At 35.1% G+C, this 17,459-nt stretch overlaps 1 protein-coding gene across 1 annotated transcript; it reads left to right on the top strand.

Annotated features, from left to right (window-relative positions):
- The first annotated feature begins 15,967 nt into the window (after positions 1-15,967).
- On the top strand, positions 15,968-17,459 carry LOC137733245 (WRKY transcription factor 22-like). The gene is made up of 3 exons (XM_068472392.1): positions 15,968-16,454; positions 16,579-16,689; positions 16,789-17,459. Exons 1-3 carry the CDS (start codon positions 15,979-15,981, stop codon positions 17,264-17,266), a joined length of 1,065 nt encoding a protein of 354 aa, XP_068328493.1. The 5' UTR covers positions 15,968-15,978; the 3' UTR covers positions 17,267-17,459.

The raw sequence follows: 17,459 nt of genomic DNA, 5'->3' as shown, positions 1-17,459 counted from the left end.
ACCATCAAAGATAGCTACCTATACCAAGATTTGCCAAGAATCATCGTCAACACGAAAGCTCAGCACTAAAACCTAGAGGGACGAAAAACAAGGGTGAGTGGGCCTAAAAACAAGCTTTGTAAAAACCTTTTCAAAAACATAATAACCCATCACCGTAAAACAAATATAGTTTCCAAAATATACATACTACGTATAATAAGAAAATACTTATTGTAGCATGCAATATCTCAAAAATTAAATACAACACAATATATCTAAGTAAACACATGACATCCGTAATCACATAATCTCGCATAAGCAAACATATCATATCGAATGGTCATCGACATATGCTGACACACGAGTTCATGCAAAGATATTATGACATGAACATGACCAAGTGTAACAATAATATACGCTCTAGTACTGCAATCACGTGAAGACTGGCGCTATGCACAACACATACTAGTCCTAATTGCCTATAGCAATCTAGGACAGGACTGGCACCTACAATGGATCCAAAGTGAGCATAAGGTGTGATGTGCACATACACATGAAAGACTGCCCCTGGTTCGAGCGAGTACTAACACTGGTGCAGCAATGATGAGCAAATAACTTAAATACGATCACGCAACAGTAAATCGATAATTCACATCGACATAATAGTAATAAATAAAATATGAATCATGGCCGTAATTAAAATCCCATAAAAGTACGCATACCTATGCATCCCATAGGATTTAGGATAATTTCGTAATGTTCGTTATTTCGCTAATTCTTACAAACATTAGTCTAATCTAGGCATACGCTAGAAATTCTTTTTCAAATGTATAAATGGAAACTAAATAAATATATAATATTTAAAAGTAAAGACCCACTCACAGATACTTGCGAGGACATAGCCATTTGAGCTAGGATAGCCGGAGTCTCCAATAGTAATCACACCTAAGCATAATATTGGGACCCATTAGTAAAACTCATCTTAAATGACTAAATTCGGAAAAACGAAGTGCGGATTCGGAATCAGAGCATCGAAATACGTTAAAAGGGGTCTCAGGTACATTTTATAAAATGTCAACGATCAACCCTAAAAGTTAATCGAGACGCCCCGGTGATCAACTACATTAAAACTTTGGAATTTCACTAAACAGATGTCAAAATGGACTCGGGACATTGAATTCGCCTAGGAGGGTTTTCGAGAAAATTTAAAAAAAGTCAACTAATGTTGAACAATTAACTTTAACGAAATATTCCTTTCTCAGATGGAATATTCTGTTAAAGTTAACTAGAAGGTTAACAGAATATTCCAAGGGAATATTTCCTCCAAATCAGAAATGGATTCGGGTTGGTCTGGCCCACAGATCTGGGGCGGGGTTGCTGAGTTGGGCCTGGCCTACTTGGGTTGATCGGCCAAGGGTTATTGGATTAGGCCCAACAACTAGGTTGGGCCGGTTTTGGGTTGTGGATCGGGTCGACCCAGTTTCATGCCATAGGTCGGTCAGATTCCACGAAGAAGAAAGCTAGAGCTTCCCAAGCTCCGATCATGACTAAATCTTAACCAAAACTAATCATTCTATATACCAAAATGAAGCCCATGGAACAAGGATTTGAAATATACCATTAGTTTCCTCAACTGTGGTCGGAGTTGGCCGAAAAATGGCTCGAAGCCACCAGATTCCTCGCCGGAAAACTAGGGAAATTACCCCGTGCCATTTCTGCATCAAAACTTCACCCATTCATGCATGTAGGCTCAACAATCACATCAGAACATCAAAAGGGAGAGAAAGAAGGTGTCTGCAAGGCTTACCTAGTCCTGGATCATAAAGAACTCACCAGAATAATTTTGGGAACAATGATGGTTCCACGGTGCAGGGAAAGAGAAGAAAGGATTAAAGATGGAGAGGTCTCGAGGGTGGTGAGGTCGCCGGAGAATGAACCACGGTGGTGGAGGTCACGGTGATGTGTGTTGCTCGGAGAAATGAAGTGCTCCCGAGGAAGAGACAAGGAGCGTGAGAGGGAGAAATAGAGAGAGATCTAGATAGAGAGAATTGGGAAGAACAACCCAGAAATGTGGGAGGTTGCCACGTGTCAGCTAAGGAGTGGTTCTAAGTGGAAAATATCTTTACTTGGAAAATTACCAAAATACCCTTACGTTTTGAATTTCGTAATATCCTCGTTTTTGCTCCAAATTCAAATTCGCTTGCGCCCACACATTCATAGCGATGAATGCTACAAGGATACGCCAAGGAAATGAATCTTACATGACACGACAAGATGGTCAAGAAAAGTCAACGTTTTTGCCTCGAAGGGCATTTTCGTCAGTTCATGCTTTTAAAATGAATAAAATAGTAAAATTAGGGACGGTTTGTCACATTGGAAACTTTGGAGTGCCATATGAGAATTTTGGAGTGCTAATAACAATTTCCTATTAAGAATTCATATAAATATTATAAAGTACATTCAACATAACATTTAAAAGGTCCTTAATCTAAAGGAAATTTAACTAAACATGAACGACTAATTTGACCAAGGCTACTGTATTGGTGGATTTGAAGGCGAGACAGACCTCAGAATAAGCAAAGGAATGCATCCAATTATTGAAATCATCCACACTCAAACTCAGGGGATTGAGATAATACTTCAAAACCGAAGGAACTCCATTCCTGATGAAAATGTCAAGCACTCAATGAATTGGAATATAAGAATCTCTACACGAAATCTTGAACACAACGGACAGAATGACACTATTTGACAATGAGCAAACCCAACTTCAAAGAGGAACAGATAGCAAACCAACTAGTTTTATACCAACCTGAATTTTATGCGCAACAATATGAACATAGATACAAATTTTAACAAAGTAGACCTAAGAGAAGCTGATTAACACACCAACACAAAATTAAAATATTCAACCAGAGAGATTCACAATAATCTCACCAAAGAGACACTATTGACGGAAATACTGAGACGAAAACTAGATAAGTAGCAATCCATGACAAGATGAAGGAGGAAGGCTAGAAAAATGGAAGAAGGTTTGCCACCAGCCCCACATCAAAATAAGGGAACGACGGCTATAGGATTTGTAGATTTAAGATTTGATAAGAGGAAAGAGAGAAATGAGATAACCCTTCTTGAATAAATTAAAAGAGAATTAAGAAACGAGAATAAACTGAATTATCTTCATTAAACAAAAAAATACAAATAGAATAGGATGATGGGCAAGCCAAAATTCAGTTCATCTACCTCAAAGTTGGGGGTTAACTATTTTCTATGCACATTATTTCATTTTCCTGCTTTGGTTGTTTCTCAACCAATTTAGTTATTCTTTATTTTTGCCCACTATATTTTATTTGTTTAAAAAATTGGGAAATTGACCCACACGCTTGCAAATAAATCAATGCCTTGTGCCACCCACTTCTATGGCACACCTTCACATGCATTTGCTCACCTCCCTCTTACTCTAAGAACATCTCCATCCATTCCCGATTGCCCTTGCCCCTGTAATTGTCTTTACCCTCCACAAACAGGTGGAGATGATCTTAGCACTCTTAACTCCATGTCACTGACTCCGAGTCACACACTAATAACTGCATTTTTTAGGGGCCTTTAGATATAGGCAGTGGCGAAGTCAAGAAGTGTTGGGGAGAAGAGAAACTTAAGAGGGTAAAAGGTTTCAAAAAAATGTAAACGACCAAATTCTTTTAGATAATAAATAATATTAATGTGGTTCATAATTTATCAAGACACACAAGTTATAATTATTGCTAGCGAGATTTTATGCCATAATTACTACTCGTTCGATAGCCTTAAGGGAAGGGGGCATTGCGGTGACGTCATCACTTTGATCATAATATATGGTCTCGTTTGGTCTAGAAGAATAAAATTTATATGTTTGTCCATTCAAATCCAATCTTAGAATCCAAACAAGGCCTATATTTTGTACAAGCAACTCTAGTGTGGTATGCCAAATGTGAAAGTAGTAAACATTATCATATCAATTTGAGTTTTTTTGCAAACATATCCACCTAATAAGTGCAACAACCCGTCCCTAATTTTACGATTTTATTAATTTTAAAAGAGTGAATTGATGAAAATGCCCTTAGTGGGAGATTGTTGATTTTCGTTGACTGTCATTTCATGATGTGTACGAGCTACTATTTTACCGTATTCTCAAAGTTCTTGACGATACGAACATGTAGGCGCAAGCAGAATCGAAATCAGAATTACTATAGAAGTTTTATGGAACTACGAATTTGAAAAATACTTTTGTAAAAACTACTATTTTATATTTTATATATTTCTCATAATTATTATATTATTATACTATTATTTTAATAATTTTTTGTGGAATATTTTATTATTTTAATAATTTATTTGGCCCGTGGGCCCACACATCACTTAACTCTCCTCTCCTCTCATGCACATGTTCCTCTTTCCCTCACTTCATCTCTCTTTCTCTCGGACTCCCACCTATTATCTCTAAGGAAATCCGGCAAAAACCCGATACAACCACCACCACATATCGTGGCTTCGGCAAACACGACCACACCACCACCTTCACTAATCCTTCTCCTAGAATCGAGGTCGGACCCATGAACTCACTCCGTTTTCGACGCCCTGATTCGAAACCTGCTCCGTTTTTTCGAATTTACTCGTTTTAGGTCCCAATATTATGCTTACATGTGATAATAATTAGAGATTCCGACTTTCCTAGTTCGAACGAATGTGACATCGCAAGTAACTGTGAGTGGGTCTTTGTTTTTATATATTTATTTAGTTTTCATATATATATATATATATATATATATTATAAAGAATTTTCTACGTATGCCTAGATTAGATTAACGTTTTTAAGAATGAGCGAAATGATGAAATTTACGAAATTATGTTAAATCCTACGGGATGCACAGGCATGCGTATTATTATGGGATTTTACTTATGGCTATGATTAATATTTTATTGAATAATATTATGTCGACTAGAATTATCGATTTATCGTTGTATGATCATATTTATGCTATTTGCTCTTCATCTGCTAGACTAGTGTTAGTACTCGTCCAAACGAGGGCCAGTCTTCACATGTATGTTTACATCGCACCGTACGCTGACTTTGGATCCATTGTAGGTGACAATCATGTCCTAGAGTGCTATAGGCAATTAGAACTTGTATGTGATGTACATAGCGCCAGTCTTTACGTGATTGTAGTATTAGAGCGTAAATCATTATTACACCCGATCATGTTCATGTCAGAATATTTCTGCATGAGCTCGTGTGTCAACATATGTCAATGAGCACTCGATATGATATGTTCTTTTATGCGAGATATTGTGATTGCCAGATATTATTTGTTTTATATGCAAAAAATGGTGGATCATTGCATTTTTGTGATATTATTGTTTACGGTAAGTATTTTCATACTATACATAGTATGCTATATTTGGAAACTATACTTGTTTTACGGCGAGGGGTTATACGTTTTTGAAAAAGTTTTTGCAAAGCTTGATTTTTAGACCCACTCACCCTTGTTTTTCGCCCCTCCAGGTTTTAGTGGCAAAGCTTCTGTGTCGACGAGGATTCTTGGCAAATCTTGGTATAGGTGATTACCTTCAATGGTGTAATTATTATCATACGCTTACTGTATTTTACTTGTGCTTTGACATCATGTGTTAATTGGGGTTTATCCCACTCACATGCGCACTCTTGCATTTAGGCACTTTTAGGTTTAAATTCACTTACATTTTTCTCATTACTACATTTTATGGCTTCATCACCTTCTTGGTGTCAGCCATCACAACTCAATTCAGAATCCAGATGGACATTCCGGATCACAGTGTGTCAATAAAAATGAATTTTTCTTTTCCAGATAAAAACTGCAATTTTAACCAATAGTTGATGCGTCAACCCCCTTTAAGCATCAAATTTTAACAAAAGATGCACTCTTTCTAAAATGGCAACTAAATTTGCCTAAAAATCTACGATTTTGAGGACCCATCTGACTCCCACAATGAAATAAGCAGCAAAAATGAAGGATTAGGCTGGTGAAAAGGTAGTCTAAATCAAAGATCAAATTGCAATAACAATCAGGTAAATAATGCATCAAGATTCAATTCTTTAAATTCCAATCAAGGACAAACATATCCACCTACTCATCAATTATCATATGATTCATATTAATAATCAATAACCAATACCTATATTACGCTACAATTCTTATTTCAATTAAGTAAAAATTTATATTAAATTACAAGTTAATATAAATTTACGCTATAATTATTATGTCAATTAAGCAATAATCAAGACCTATATCAACTCTGTTGGGATGGAAAATATTAGTGGAAGATGGCTGCTGAGAGTTGAATGCTGCACCTGCAGCCAATGGGAGAATAGAACAGAGAGAAGGCAGAAGGCAGTGGAGTGGGGTGGGAATTGGGGAAAGTGAATGTGTGAGGGTTACTAACTTAATGGGGGACGAGTGGTCCCCTTTTGTTGTTATTTTATTTTTTTAAATTTTTTTTAAATTTTTTAATTTTTTATAGTTAATCTCAGTTTATTATCTTAATTTTTTTTTTTTTCAACATTTCATACATCAAGTCTTTTTTCGTCACAGTCTAGTACTTCAAGTCATAATTTTGGACCATTTTCATACATCTGTTAAATTTTCTGTAGAACCTCCGTTAACTGATGATGTAATACCCACATGGACAGTAATTGAGCGCCACTTATCAATTTAGCACCACGTGAACATTTTAAAAATTAAAAATTAAAAACTAGGGTAAAACTCAGTTTACTGCCCTAAAATTTATTGGTTTTCAACATTTCATATATTAAGTTTTTTTCATCCAAGTCTGGTACCTGGATGTATGAAATGTTGAAAATCAAGAAACTTCAGAGTAGTAAACTAAGATAACCCATTTTTTTTTCAGAGAAAATTAGAATTAGATGCCTCATTTTAGACTTTGTAGACTAAACATTTATATTTTTTGAGTTTTTGATTAAGCTTTTGAAATATTTGATTAAGATACTCAGACTTGAACTACTTCAGATTAAATGAAATTAATTTACATTTAAATATCTGCTATATATTTTAAATAATTTCAACTATATTTAAATATAAAAATTTAAACTTTTCGAATCTAAATGTACACCCACGCCAAATGGAAACGTACCAAAATTAAATGAAAACGTACCAACATCAAACAAAAATGTACCAACCCCAAATTAAAACGTACCCAATTATAAACTATATTAAAATGAATATTCATCTTTTTGGAATGTTTAAAAATATGTCTGATTCATACACAATGCTCTAGATAGTCTTGTTTTTTGGTAGATAAGTCTCTGGAATAAATTTTAGTTGATCAGAGATAAATCCTTATTATTGTAAATAATGCTAAATAACAACAATAAATCATATAATTTTTAATTAACAAAAAAATTATTGCCCGTTAATTAATGACTCTTTCTATATAAAAAAATAATAATTTAAGTAATTTAAACTTTTACATTGTTAACGACTCTTTCTATAATTATTAATTAAAGTAATGCCTCATTATTAGGACAAAAAGTAATAAAACTTATGTTTTGAAAACAAACATACCAAAAATTCAAATGTACCAAGAAGCCAAATGGACCAAAAATTCAAATGTACCAAGTAACTAAATGTACTATTATAATCAAACGTACCGATATAACCAAACGTACCTAACAACAAGTTTTAGTACATTCTATTTAATTTACTAAAATAAATATTTTAATAAAAATTAAAAAAAAAATCTTAAATCATCCTAATAAGAGATGCATAAAAATAGGAGGAAAAAAGGGAATACGAATGTGAATAGACTTCTAATGAAATAAAATTAAAGTACCAAAATTGTAGGGAAAATGTTTAATCAAATTTGCAAAAGAAATAGATGTTTAGTCTATGATATTTAAAAACAAGGCATCTATACCAAAACGTCTCTTTTTTTTATAACTTTTTATGCCCAAACGACGTTGTCCACACTCCACCGTCTATTTTTCTTTCTTTCTTTCTTTCTTTTTTAAAAGACAAACGACGCCGTTCATTCTCTTTGTACTAGGATTTGGAATTTTTTTTTTTTTTAAATAACAAAACACAACAGTTACTAAATCTTTTTCAAAATACAACATTACACCAAATATCATTAATGTTAAATTTTTAATCAACCAATATTTTTTTTTTAACAAGCCAACAATTGATTGCCTAGAAGATATGTAACATCCCACATTGTCCAGAGGAGTGGATCATGTAAGCCTTATATGTATATTCTTATATCTACCTAGCACGAGACCTTTTGGGAGCTCACTGACTTCGGGTTCCATCGGAACTCCGAAGTTAAGCGAGTTTGGACGAGAGCATTCACATGATGGGTGACCCACTGGGAAGTTCTTGTGTGAGTTCTCAGAAACAAAACCGTGAGGGCATGGTCTAGGCCCAAAGCGGACAATATCGTGCTACGCTGGAGTCGAGCCCGGAATGTGACAATATAGGGGAATAATGAAATTAAAAAATTATTAATGTAATGGAGAAATTATAATAAAAAAAATAAAAGAAGTTTTTTATTTTTTATTTTTTATGTTTTGTTGAATATAAAACATCAGTATCTTCCTACATAGTAGCACCACTAAAAATGTCACAAATCAAAACCCAAGTGTACCATAGACAGTACCAACTTTTTGGTACATTTAAACTGAAATGTACCATAGACGTATCAAACTCAAACTAATAACATTGGGTCAAAAACTAAATTTACGAAATTGATTAAAAAAAAATGATGGACATACTGTGAACTCCTTTTGGACAAAAAATATTTCAGAGAAACACAGAAAATATTTTGTCCGAAATATATTATTGAAAAAGATATAATTGTGGTGATTAAATCAATCACCAAAAATCAATAACCATGAAATTAGGAAGAAAAACCTCTAACAACTAAATGAAAAAATTGACATATTAATATAGGACATTTTGATTTAAAAATGTCACGTCCTAGACCCGGGGTCAATAAAATGATTCAACCACGCACTTGGTGTGTGAGCAAAAAATGAATAGAAAAGAAAAATGAACTTCTCATTACAAATAATCGCATCATATAATTATAAAATATGGGTACTCACAATCTACTCTCCTTAAAAAATTTCGTCCTCAAAATGTCAATCAAAACCTACAAGACAAACTAAGATTACAAGTCCAAAGGTATCTAATCCCTCGCAACTCTGATACCATTTTGTCACGCCCCAGACACAGGGTCAGTGAAAAAATTCAACCCCACATGCGCTGCACGAACTAAAAATAAATATAAAAGAAAAACGAACTTCTTTTACACAAATAATCCAATAATATAATTATAAAATACGGGTTCTCACAAATAAGCACAATAATGACATGTAAAAATATAAAAGCTTATTTTTAGCTATGTCCCCTGGAATTCTATTTTGATCTCACTTTGCCCCTGTAATTCGAAAGTCATCACTTTACTCTGAAACTCAAAATTCATTTCACTTTGACTTGTGGTGTCTCTCATCTCCTTGAAACTAACATGTGTGACGCAACACTCAATAAGACTGTCACATGTGCAATAAATTTGATTATAAATCTCCGTTATGTGTTAACATTCAACACTTTGAAAATATTAAGTTTAATATAAATTTGTTTAAAATCGAGTTACATGAGGCAAAATGAAGCAAACTTTGAGTTGTAGAGAGTAAAATGGTGATTTTTTAGTTACAAAAAACAAAGTGAAATTAAAATAGAGTTCTATGAGCATAGCTAAAAATAAGCCAAATACAAAATTCAAAAGTGATGATGTGACTATTAGCCAAAACGTCTTAAGCAAAATTTGAATACGAACAAATGTTTAATAAAAAAAAAATGTAAAAGAAGAGGTGGAGATTCTAATTACTCATTTTTCTTATAAAATGATCTAATTGTTCTTCGCCGTTCGATTCAATGTTTCATACGAAAGTCTTACTTAAGAATTACTCAACCATAAGAGTATGGAAAGAAGAAAATATTTAGGCGATTCCAATTTTAGCAGAGCAGTTTTATCAGTTACTTGGCCAAGTTATTCCCACAAAAAATGTCTTTGTGTGTATTAAAAGTTGTATCTACGTGAGATTTGACGGTAACCAACTAGAGTGGTGTCTCATCTCTAGTGGCCTATTGTGGAAGTGTCTGGCCAATGAGTTTGTGTCACCCAAATCACTGTATGTTTTTATAATAAAAAAATCGGACAATTCTTCGTTGTTCGATACAGTATTGCATACGATTTCTCTACTTAACAATTACTTAAACATGAGAGTGAAACTTTTTATTTCTGGTAATACCATCTTATTTAATGTCAATGCGGCATTATGAATCCATCTAGTTTTATTTGGTTTTGGGTTGAAATAAAACATAATGTTGGGTTAATATTTATGATGAGAAATACTGAAGAGACTTTTTCAAAAGTGAGATTCTATGGACTTTCTCACATCTTATGTTTTTTACACAATTCTCGTGCCAACATTATAAAACATTGTAAAAAAAAAAAAAAAAGAGCAGAAAGTTCATGAATAGTCTTACTTTTGATAAAGTTTCCTTAGCATTTCTCATTTATGATTGGACATAAGAAGTGAGTATAATAGCACCTAATTTTTAATTTATTTTAACAAACGATATCATGTACTCTAAAGGAGAGGAGAAGTGAGTTAAGCTTTAGTCTGGACTAGCCATAATAGTGCAATTCAGATTCATCTTTGACAATAATCGAATTTAAAATCTTTTATCTACAAATAAAAAGAAATATTCTTAAATTATAGTACTAAATTGCAACAGCGGCTAATTTACATTTGGTAAAATAAAAATATCGTATGTCACACTCACTTAAATGCGAAATGAATTAACAAATCCATTTTAACAATATTATTTGCACATATCTTCAGATCAGTCAAAGAAAATAGTGGCACGTCACATGTCTGGCTTTATGCAGATAAAATAAAATTCTGGATATCGCGCGACTTGTTCTTTAATATGCGGAGTGGGGACCACAAAATCTGCTAGCTGTCACGACGCATCAGCTTTCCTACGCCGTCGATCCAACTGTTTCAGTGTGGCACTCTAGTGTGAATCTCCCTATGAGCCGTCAGATCGTCTTACAATCATCAGTCGTTCAGCTGTTAGATCACTGCTTTGGAATTTGACTCGTAGACATCATAGCGGTGGAAGGTTGACACGTGGATGGTTGATCACAGTAGACCACGTGGCGGGCACGAGGCGCCGCGTGCAGGATTTGAGTGCTCCTTTTGGGAGAAAAGTGGGAACAGGGGCAGTCTAGAAGAAGGCATCAAAACCCCAAAAGAGGGAACAGATGCTGCTCCCTCTACAGAAATGGAATTTTAATATTCCAACCACAATGCAACCCCTCTCCCCCGATGTATACATTTCCCAACCGAGAGAGAGCGGTGGAGTATTCTTTTTTATTACAATCGTATATTTTATATTAAGAAGAGGAAGAGTTCTACTAAGTTACACAATAAACAATTTAATTTGATATAAAATTTGTTATTTACAAGATTTGAATATAAAACATCTCACTTACAAGTGAAGAGAAATATCATCAGACCGTAGTATTGAGTAGTAGGTAGAACATTCTTAAGATGCTACTACGTGCATTGCAGAGACAGGAAACATAAGTGAATCTTGTGGAGCCAAAATAATCACAAGACGACACGTGAATTTTTGGAAAAAATGACAAAGTCATCCTTAAGAAATACCGGTTGTCCTACGCGCGAGCAGTGGACAATTAGCCGAGAGTGTCCAAAATAGGTAACAAATTCTAAATTATCTCATCCATCATCATCTTAGGTAATTTCTTCATAACCTACAAATTATTCCATATAAATGGAGATTAATTGGCTAATTAATGGATTAATTCCTAATTAATCCATTAATCACCAATTAAATCACCCATTTTCACACAAAAAACCTCTAAGGGCCGGCCACCTCCATTCCCTATATATATGACTCTATTTTCTCTAAAAAGCTAGTTCCAACACTTGCAAAACTCCCAAAAACTCTCCAAACACTTTTCTCTCTATATTCTAACTTTGGTATCGGAGGTTCTTTGGCCAAAGCCTCCCCCCCCCATTCATCATGGGCGCGTGAGGCTCTTGGCCTTGACCTAAGGTGTTATTTGTTTTGAAAGTGCAATTTTTTCCAAGAACAAGAAGGAAGAAATTTGCATCCACAAATCTCAACTCTTGCATTAGGAGGAAATTTTAGAGACACATACCAAATACTAGAGATACTACTTTATTGAGTTCAAGCCACAACGTGATTTTATGTTCGGAACATTTCAAATTTTTTAGATTCTTTTGAAGAAACAAAAAAAATCATCAAAGTTGGAATTGATCAATCATTTAATTATATTTATAGATTTTTTTTATATACAAATGAAGCAGTAGTGTAAATTACTACAATCTATAGGTTGGGTAATTCAAATTCGTGCGTAATAGGAAAGAGAATGGATACACTGCCCTAACCAAGCAGGCCAACTCACATAGAGTATATGACCACTTCATTTCTTTATTTCACTTGATCCTTAGCCAAAAGACCGACAAATGTATATGACTGCTTCATCTTCAATTTGATGAATTTTTCATATGAAATCTATGTTAAAATTTTCTATTGTGGGTTGAATCTAAATTACATATATGGTGCGCATTTGAATTCTTTTTTTCTTTTTTTCTTTTCCTGGTATGTTACTAGTATTTCTAAATTGTAACATATAAACACATATGTAAGTAGCTTTAATCCTTTGGTCACCAATGACCATGAAAATCAATTGTGGTTTGTAGAGTTTTGTACCAAATTTGTGCGTGAATCATTGAATTGATTCAAGGGTTGGTCACCCATAGATGGACAAATCTTGACATCATTTATGAGTTAATTTTGATATATACAATTGACCATAATATGACTTGTTACAATTACGATCAAATCCAATTTCAAGTAAAACTAATTGGGGATTGGATAATTGATTTGTTGTCAGAGAAGAAAATTATTCAACACTCAACGAAGTTGTCATCAAATCGAATCACCTGTTAATAGCCATGTGTATAAAAACAAGTCTGAAGGGAGTCGCTAGTGAGTCTATTTAGCATTTTTCAATTAAAATTGAATCACATTGAATTTAAGATTAAGTACTTAAAACTCTCCCAACTTTTTAGTGTCGTTTCAAATTGGTCTTAACCTTTTTAAGCATTCCAAACAAGTATCCAACTTATTGAAAATGTCATATCCGTTAAACCCTAGTTAAAAGTTTGTTAAATTGACACTTAGTACTACGGTCTAGTGGTATTCTTTTTCACTTGTAAGTGAGAGGTATTAGGTTCAATTCTCGCCAAAGGCGAAGTTGAACCACATTACTATGGTAAGCCCATTGTAAGGCTTAGCCCACTCCTCACCCCCTTAGTGTAGATGTTATCGTTTGTTAAAAAATAAAAAAAATAAAAAAAGACGTTACATTTTTTTTGTCAAAAAAAAAAAATCTATTAAATTAACTAGGGGTTACTTTGTCTCCAAAATCAATAGAAGATCATGGAAGGCATAACCTCCACCAATTAACGGTCACCACCACCTTCATCATGCGATCACCTCTAAACCCAACACAAAACCACCAACTCAACCCTACAACTCAAGCCACCAACATCGACAAGAAGGCCAAGGAGGTTGCTGAAATGATATGGACTATCATGATGTGATCACCACCATCTTCACCGTCCACAAAGAAGAGTTGGAGGTTTTACGAGCTAAAAAGCGTCATATGAGGAAATCACATGAGCAGAAACAAGCTGCTGGAAACCCTAACTACATTCTTAACCCTTTTCTTTGATAGGAGATTGCCCTCCTAACGTAATTTCAATTTGGGTCTCTTTTCGATTCAATCAATACTTATTTGATTAAGGGTTGAGACTAATTTAGAATGACCATGATATACCCAATTGGTGAATTTTGAATATAATTTAGGGAACTTTCATGAAAAGAGCTTGGGCAAAATTTATTTTAATTAAAAACCATGCTATAACTTTATTTAATTAAAAAGACTTAACATTTAATGAAAGACCCTTAAATTTTAATAAAAATGACAAAATAACTTAAATTTTAATGAAAAAGGCATAATTTTAATATTAAAAAAAAATCTGACACGTGCACAAACTGTTTATGAAACTTTCTACACTGTTTATGAAACTTACGACACTGTTTATGAAACTTACTACACTGTTTATGAAAACTTAGACATTGGTTATGAAAACTTAGACACTGTTTATGAAACTTACTACACTATTTATGAAAATACAGTCAGAGTTAGCAACCATCTAGAACTTGCGATACCATAGATTAATCAGAATTTGCAATTTTCTCAAACAATTCACTTTTTATTGAAAAATACAGTTAATGGACTTGATTTGATTTGATATTGTTCCCTTCTATTATTGGCAAACCTTCCCTTATGCAACCTTGTTCCATCAAGCTATGGCTTTCTAGAAAATGAGGCACGAAGGAAATTGGGTTTCATTTGAAGGTTAGGCAATTACGGTATAGGTTTGCTAGGCTTTGTCGTGGAAGGAGGCGCGGAGACAGAAAGGATGGTGTGTTTGTGGATGGAGCTAACGATGAAGTGTTGGGCAGATGAGTCGTAGGTGAAGCTTTCTGTAAAGGTTGGGGGATCGAAAATTGACGATGGCAAGGAGTAACGAGCGACGGGAGTGGAGGATGGAGGTGATCTTGCATCGTAATTAGTGGTATTAGTGAATGAGGGATAGACTATAGGTACTGTGGGAAAGGGGATTGGGATGGGGTTACGGAGGAGGGTGAGTTGGAGTTACAGAGTTTTGGGGAGTGGGGTTGGATTTTTTTAAGTTTTTTTATTTCTTTTTATTTTTTGTCCTTATCATTAAATAAAATTTAGTGTATGATTTTTTATTAAAATGTAAAGATTTGAAGCTCTTTTCATTAGTTTTTTTTTATAATTTATGCTTGAAAAATTAACTTGGACTTAATGGTTGTGAGATTTCAATAGGTTGGGTGCTTGTTTGGAATGTTTAAAAAAGTTGATATTAATTTAGAATGACACTAAAATATTGGAGAGTTTCAAGTACTTAATCCTTGAATATAAATACATTCAAATACAATGATTTCTTAAATTGCAGAACTAATTAAATGCCACCATCATCGAAATTGATCAAACTAATTAAATGCCACAATCATCGAAATTGATCAAACTAAATTGAAGGCTTAATTGAACTGATTAATCCAGAATGATCATAATTAGGTGTTTATTCTCTTAATTGGGTGTTAAGAATTGCTAATTAAATGCGAATCGTCATTTTACCAACTTTATCTACCCACTAAAAATCTTGCAATAGCTGATCAGGAGCACCCAAATTAACCGGCTTCCACTTTTAAATTTATATTATTATATTTCAAATCAAAATTAAAAATAAAAATTTCAATTTCCTTATCTCTATCTCCACTGTCGGTATAACTCACGAGCTCCACTCCTAGACACCGTGTGGAACTTTTCCTATCAAAACCCTCTTTGACATTTCACTAAGTCAACCCCAAAACCGGTTTCCATTTTCCCTAATTTATTTAATTTTTTCTTTCTAAAAGCAAAAACAAATGCATAGAGATGCCCTCTCTCTTTCTCTCTCCTTCGCCTTTCTCTCACTAGGAAAACCACTTGTTTTCTGCCCCTTTAGACTTTTGTGCATCAAAATCCCACTCCCTCCCTATAAATACATTGTTTGTATAATTCCTCTCTCGTTACCCCCTTATCATCCCTCTCTCTCTCTCTCTAATAAAAAGTCAGCGCCTTCTTTTGTCTCTCTCCTTTTCTCTGTCCTCAAACAGTGATAGCTAGCAGACACTAGGTACAGATTCAGAAGCCTTGTCTCTCTCTCTCTCTCTCTCTCTCTCTCTCTCTCTCTCTCTTCTCATGGAGGACGATTGGGATCTTCAAGCGGTGGTCAGAGGCTGCTTCACCGCCACCACCACAAGCAACACCACTACAACATCCACCAGAGCCTCCTCCACTGCCGCCACCACAAGTCTCAATATCTCTGGCTTCCATTCAAACCCAGCAGCTGCTTCCTTCTCTTCATTTGATCAAACTTCTCAACAACAGCAACTCCTCTTCTCTCTCCCACTTTCAGATCCCATCATTAAACCCAAAAGTGCCATTGAAGAACTACATGACCTTTACAGGCCCTTCTACCCCAAATCTCAGCCTCCTCTGTCCTCCCCACAAATCACACCACCCACTCTCTCTCCCTTGACTTCTCTCTCTTCTCTGACCACACCCAAAGATCAAACACATCCCATACAGTATCACCGCCAGCAACAAACCCAGCAGCAGCAACAAACCCAGCACTCCAAGCCATCATCTTCCACCACCGCACGATCCAAAAAAAGGTACGATTTTTCACTCCTTTTTTGTTTCGAACTTCAAAAATATCGAATTTTGAAAGATACCCATCTCGAAATTGCGCTATTTAATTCATAATTTCATTTATTTACGATTTTTTTAACATTTCAGAAAGAACCAGCTTAAAAAAGTGTGCCAAGTTCCGGCGGAGGGTCTCTCTTCAGACATATGGGCATGGCGGAAGTACGGCCAAAAGCCCATCAAGGGCTCCCCATATCCAAGGTGGGTTTTTCTTTTTTTTTTCATATAATTTTTCTCAGAAATTTAAAATTTGAATTTTTTTATTAAATTAAATGTTCTGTTTTTGGAACAAAAAAACAGGGGATATTACAGATGTAGCAGCTCAAAGGGTTGTATGGCCCGGAAGCAAGTGGAGCGGAACAAGTCCGACCCGAATATTTTTATAGTCACCTACACGGCGGAGCACAACCACCCAGCCCCGACTCACCGCAACTCGCTCGCCGGCTCCACGCGCCAGAAGCCCCTCTCACCACAAAAAACGAAGGGCGGTGACTCTGCGAAACCCCCATCTCCGACAACCTCGGCTTCTGTGGACGAGGAGCCTGTCGTTGCAGATCGGAGTACGACCGTGGAAAGCAGCTGCAAGGAGGAGAAGGGGAGTCCTTTGATTACCGACGAGGAGGACGAGTTGTTGGGGATATGCGACTCGGTAGTGAGTGACGATTTCTTTGAAGGGTTGGACGGTCTCGCCGAAGATTACTTCTCCGATCACTCGCCGGTGAGCTTCGGCATGCCTTGGATTTCCAGTAGTGCTGCCACTGCTGCTGGTAGTATCTGATTCAGCAAAGAAAAGTCAGCTCTTTTGTGAAGAAAACAAAACTACAGAGAAAAAAAAAAAAGAGGAAACAAAAACAGCTCTCTTTTTCCTGTGGGGGTATATTTAACTTTTTAATTTCCATTGGGGTTAGAGAGAGGGAGTACAGGGGTTGTAATTATGCGTGGGAATCTTGATTAATGCTTAATTATGAGAA

The sequence above is a fragment of the Pyrus communis genome, chromosome 5, assembly GCF_963583255.1.
Source record: "Pyrus communis chromosome 5, drPyrComm1.1, whole genome shotgun sequence".
Taxonomy (NCBI): domain Eukaryota; kingdom Viridiplantae; phylum Streptophyta; class Magnoliopsida; order Rosales; family Rosaceae; genus Pyrus; species Pyrus communis.
Note: the sequence above shows the minus strand (reverse complement) of the source record. Positions and strands in the feature narration are given on the sequence as shown.